The sequence below is a fragment of the Dermochelys coriacea genome, chromosome 5, assembly GCF_009764565.3.
Source record: "Dermochelys coriacea isolate rDerCor1 chromosome 5, rDerCor1.pri.v4, whole genome shotgun sequence".
NCBI classification, from domain to species: domain Eukaryota; kingdom Metazoa; phylum Chordata; order Testudines; family Dermochelyidae; genus Dermochelys; species Dermochelys coriacea.
This window is the reverse complement of record NC_050072.1, coordinates 114,676,097-114,680,686: the sequence shown is the minus strand read 5'-3', so window position 1 is coordinate 114,680,686 and position 4,590 is coordinate 114,676,097. Positions and strand designations below refer to the sequence as shown.

The 4,590-nt window shown below is 48.8% G+C and overlaps 1 protein-coding gene across 1 annotated transcript; it reads left to right on the top strand.

Moving 5' to 3' along the window:
• Positions 1-913: 913 nt before the first annotated feature.
• CDKN2B (cyclin dependent kinase inhibitor 2B) lies at positions 914-4,031 on the top strand. Its single transcript, XM_038401854.2, has 2 exons — positions 914-1,060; positions 3,276-4,031. Exons 1-2 carry the CDS (start codon positions 914-916, stop codon positions 3,555-3,557), a joined length of 429 nt encoding a protein of 142 aa, XP_038257782.1. The 3' UTR covers positions 3,558-4,031.
• Positions 4,032-4,590: the final 559 nt, after the last annotated feature.

The following is a 4,590-nucleotide window of genomic DNA, read 5'->3' as shown; positions in this document are numbered from 1 at the left end:
GGGATGGATGGAGGACAGCAGCCAAGTTATTTTATCTTGCGCCCTCCTGGCCCTGCACAAAAGCTGGCTTTCCCTCCTCCCCCACCGCTCTGATGGGTGTCTCCAAGAGAGCCGGGCGCTGCCCCTCACCTACCACCCCACCCCACTTATTTTTGGTCCACTTCCCCGATCGAAAGAAGTTTTCTCCCCGGAGCTCGCGCAGATAGCTCTGGCGAGATCAGGAGAGAGATGTTGACCGGCGGAGACCGCCTTGGGTCCGGATTCGCTGTCAAGTGGCAAAGTAACGGTCGAGGTAGAGGAGACGGCGCTTGAGCCGTAGATCACCCTGAGCAGGAGGAGGGTGAGCATCGTGGGGGAGGGGGGGATGCACGTGTGCGGGGGGGGCGGGGGACACCGCGGCTGGAAGGAGAGGAGAGCGGGTGTGCAAGGGGCGGAGGAAAGCTCCGAGGGCGCGCAGCGCTAGCGGGGGAGGGGACAGCTCCCGCCAGGGCTGCTGTGATGGGCAGGGATTGCTTTCCAATCCCGGCCGCTGCTGCCGCCGGCCCTGCCGCCTCCCTGCGCAATGGCAGGGCTTCCCTGCGGTCTCTCTCGGGGCGGGAGGGGGGGGGGGGGGGGAGCGCGCGTGCAGCGGGCGAGCAGGGTGCGCGAGAGAAGGGAGACCACGGCCAAGTTACTCCTGGGATCGTTCCCGGGGCTGGGGGCTGCAGTGACACCCATGGCAGGCGGGGGGGGGGGGAGGGGCTGGGGAGAAGGGGGAAGCCCTGCACGCACGTGCCCCTGGAGGATCGGAGCGGGCCTGGGAGGGAAAAGAAGGCGGTGCAAAGTGTCACGCTGGGCGGTGCCCGCAGCGCCGCTAGTGAAGGCGGTGGAGTGGGGGAGCTCGGGGCGAGCTGGCTAGTTGGCGCCCGGAGGCATGCAGGCGGGGGCTGTAGCTGCAGGCGGCGAGAGGGACCTGCTGGCTAACGCCGCGGCCCAGGGGGACGGGCGGAAGGTGCGGCTGCTGCTGGAAGCCGGGGTGAACCCCAATACTGTTAATGCCTTCGGCAGGACCCCGATTCAGGTACAGGGCCACGGAGCCCAGCTGGAAGGGAACCCAGGCACCGGGGAGCGCGAGCTAGAGAGAGGGACTTTGCATTTTACATCAGCTCTCCCGCGCTGCTGGTTCGAGGGGAGATCGCCCCGTGGGGGGAGAGCCTGCTTCAAATATTGTACAAAAATCTCTAGTTTCTGTACACCTATTGAGTCGGCCATTAAGGGGAGCGCATGGGAGTCACTTAATAGAAAACACGAATTCTGCTTCTGGCTGGCTAAATAGAGATGTGATGTTTAAAAATTAATTGCCCCTCGTTTAAAATTATTATTCATGGGTATTATTCATCTTAGGAGTTAAAGTATACATTTTCCACAACACGAATCGAAACGGGGCGCGTGTAATTATGGGGGACAAGAAGAATAAAGGAACGTGCTAGCTTAGTATGTAGGAATACGGATAGAAATCGTCTTAAATTTCTATAACACGGTCCAATTTGCTTTATTGTTCTTTTCCCACAATTATAGGTGCCCCGTTTCGATTCTTCACCCTTTAATAAGTTCTAGAGGGAGAAAAAAACTGAAGGAGTGTTGTGATAAAAGGTTTACATTAAACAGCACTATTTTAGATGTTTTAGCATCCACTTCATTCATTTCTGAACATTAAACATGTAAAAGTTATAATTAGGAAATGGTACTTTGTTTCAATTACTATTTCAAACAATATCTTGATCATATAAAATGCCAGATCACATTACATTTAATCAAGCATAACTGGACTCTGAATGACTGCCATTTTGTTTGACTGTTTACAGGGGGAAGGAATTATACTTCCAAGGAGTAAACATGGCAGGGGGGAAAAAGGAGGGGTTTTGTGGCTAAAGTTCATGTCCACATATGTAGGTAACTTTAAAACACACACCCACACACACAAAGTTATCCACATAGGTGGATGAGTTGTTATTGCTTTTTGTGTGTGTGGTTTGTTTGTTTTTTAAATTATGTCCATATATGTGGATGAGTTTAGAAAAAACTAAAAACCCTTCCCCTTTTTGCTGCCCTTAAAATGGCTGTCTATCAGACCAGTTTACAAAGATTCTGTCTGTGCTCAATTACATTTGATAAAAATGTTGCAACCGATTTCTATGATGAGTTTTTATTCCTTTTTTCTTCTTTTAAAAAGTGCATCCTTTAACCCACTTTTTATTTATCTTGCCCACAGAGGTTGTTGGTTAAAATAAATTGAAATTTGGACACATTTAATATAGTGAAACTTCAAATGCGTTTTACCAATCATTTAAAGCATATTAAAGTAACTCAACATTTTGTTTGTGCATGTGAAGTGGAATGCACATGAACAAATTTTACACACTTAATATTTAAGTATGCTGCAGTATCAATCAAGTATATTAAACCCAGGTCAAGAGTTTGTTTTAAATCATAAAAGGAAATCCAAAACAAGACAAAACCTTCCCTCCAGCTCTGTCGCCCTTTCTTTGCGCATTAATTTACAATGGAAATCTGTCAAATGAAAGTCTTGTCTTCTACTCAGTTAATTTTATTATGAATTAGTTTTCTAGTACATTTTCCTCGTTCACTGCACAGAGGAAATTTTTCAAAGAACTGGTCATCTCTCATTCACTCCATGTAAATGAAGGTCATGTCTGCGTAAATTAACTTGATAAATGTGATGGCGAGTTTTATTTTTTATCAAATATAAAAATGAGTGCAGTCAAAAAAACATCGCTACTGAGCGAGGCGACTTAAGGATGTATTTGGTACATATACCCTTGAGTTGCACTGGGTAAACTCTTTTTAATGTTTACCTTTGTCAGTGTTTAAGATGAAGTTTACAGAAAAATATTATCAGAATACATACTCATTTGAAATATGTATTTATGTAGTTCAAGAGCTATGCACCGTATGCAAGTAACTAAATATACAAAACCCTAGAAAGCCTGCCCTACTGATGCTAATGGCAGTTCTGTCATGGACATCTACGGGGCCCGGATATCACCCTGAAGATTTATCTCCTTGGAACATAGTTGTAATTCCAAAGTCAAGCGACCAGATTCTGGTCTCCATTACGCCGGTGTAAATCCAGAGTAACGCCTAGAGAGCGTAATGAGGCTCAGACTCTGACCTTAACTCGGATAACATTCCCATTAGACCAAACGAGATTCTTGGTAAGAGAGCAAGACTGAACCTAAATCGATCAAGGCTGACTGACGGCTTCTCCCTCCCAGGTCATGATGATGGGAAACACCCAGGTGGCGGAGCTGCTGCTGCAGAGAGGAGCGGATCCCAACCGGCCGGACCCGCTCACCGGCTCCCTCCCAGTGCACGATGCGGCGCGAGAAGGTTTCCTGGACACCCTTGTGGCGCTGCACCGAGGCGGGGCTCGCTTGGATCTGCGGGACACATGGGGCCGCCTCCCCATTGACCTAGCTGTAGAGAACCGGCATCAGCAAGTGGTCAGCTACCTCCGAGCCCAGCCGGCAAGGGGTGCCGCTCCGCCCCAGGCATAGGGCATGGGCGTGTGGCCAGCTCTCTGCGGGGCTAACAGCGCTGCCCAGCTCAGCCACAGGGGCCTGATTACATGCTTGCCCCGCTGAAGTCAATGGAAATTTTGCTGTTAACTTCAGTGGAGCCAGGATTTCACCCCAGGTTTTTCTACGGCATCCGGTGACCCATCCGCCAGGCAGCTGCAGCCTTGTAGTTCTCTCGCGGAGACCGCGCTGGCTGGGATGGAAGGTTCACAGGCTGTGGTTGAAAACAGCTGCTCTCCTTGGTTCCAGGCAAACTGTATAGCGTGTAGAGAAAGAAAACCCATTTCTGGACCAACAGCTTGATAGTCAACTTGGGTACAATCAGATTCCTTTTATAGTGAGCAGGCAAATAGATTATTCTTCCAGTTACAGTGAAGTTGCTCCAAGAGAAGATTTCACTATGAAAGGGTTGGTAAGGTTGCACTGTATGTACGAAGAAAAGGAGGACTTGTGGCACCTTAGAGACTAACGAATTTATTTGAGCATAAGCTTTCGTGAGCTACAGCTCACCTCATCGGATGCATTTTCCACCAAATGCATCCGATGAAGTGAGCTGTAGCTCACGAAAGCTTATGCTCAAATTAAATTGTTAGTCTCTAAGGTGCCACAAGTCCTCCTTTTCTTTTTGCGAATACAGACTAACACGGCTGCTACTCTGAAAACTGTATGTAGGAGGCATCCTGCCTGCCTGCAGCCTCCAGGTGGTAGCACTCTGGGGGCATGCCTGCTTTTTCCTCCAGTGAGTGTGTTGTCTGGGATTTATCCACCTTATAACCGAACGGTATGTGGTACCCTTCCAGAAAGGAGGCAGGACCATGAACCTGATCTAAGTCCCTGTAAACATCAGTGGAAAGAATCCCATAGTCGTGTAGGCAGCCCGATTCCATTCCCATTAAACCCTTCACGCAGGCAGCAATAATGCTACATAATTTCCCAGCACAGCTACAATATATTTCTTAAAATGTTACACAAGCAGCATCAGTTGCAAGTGTGCCCACTATGGCGTGATTCA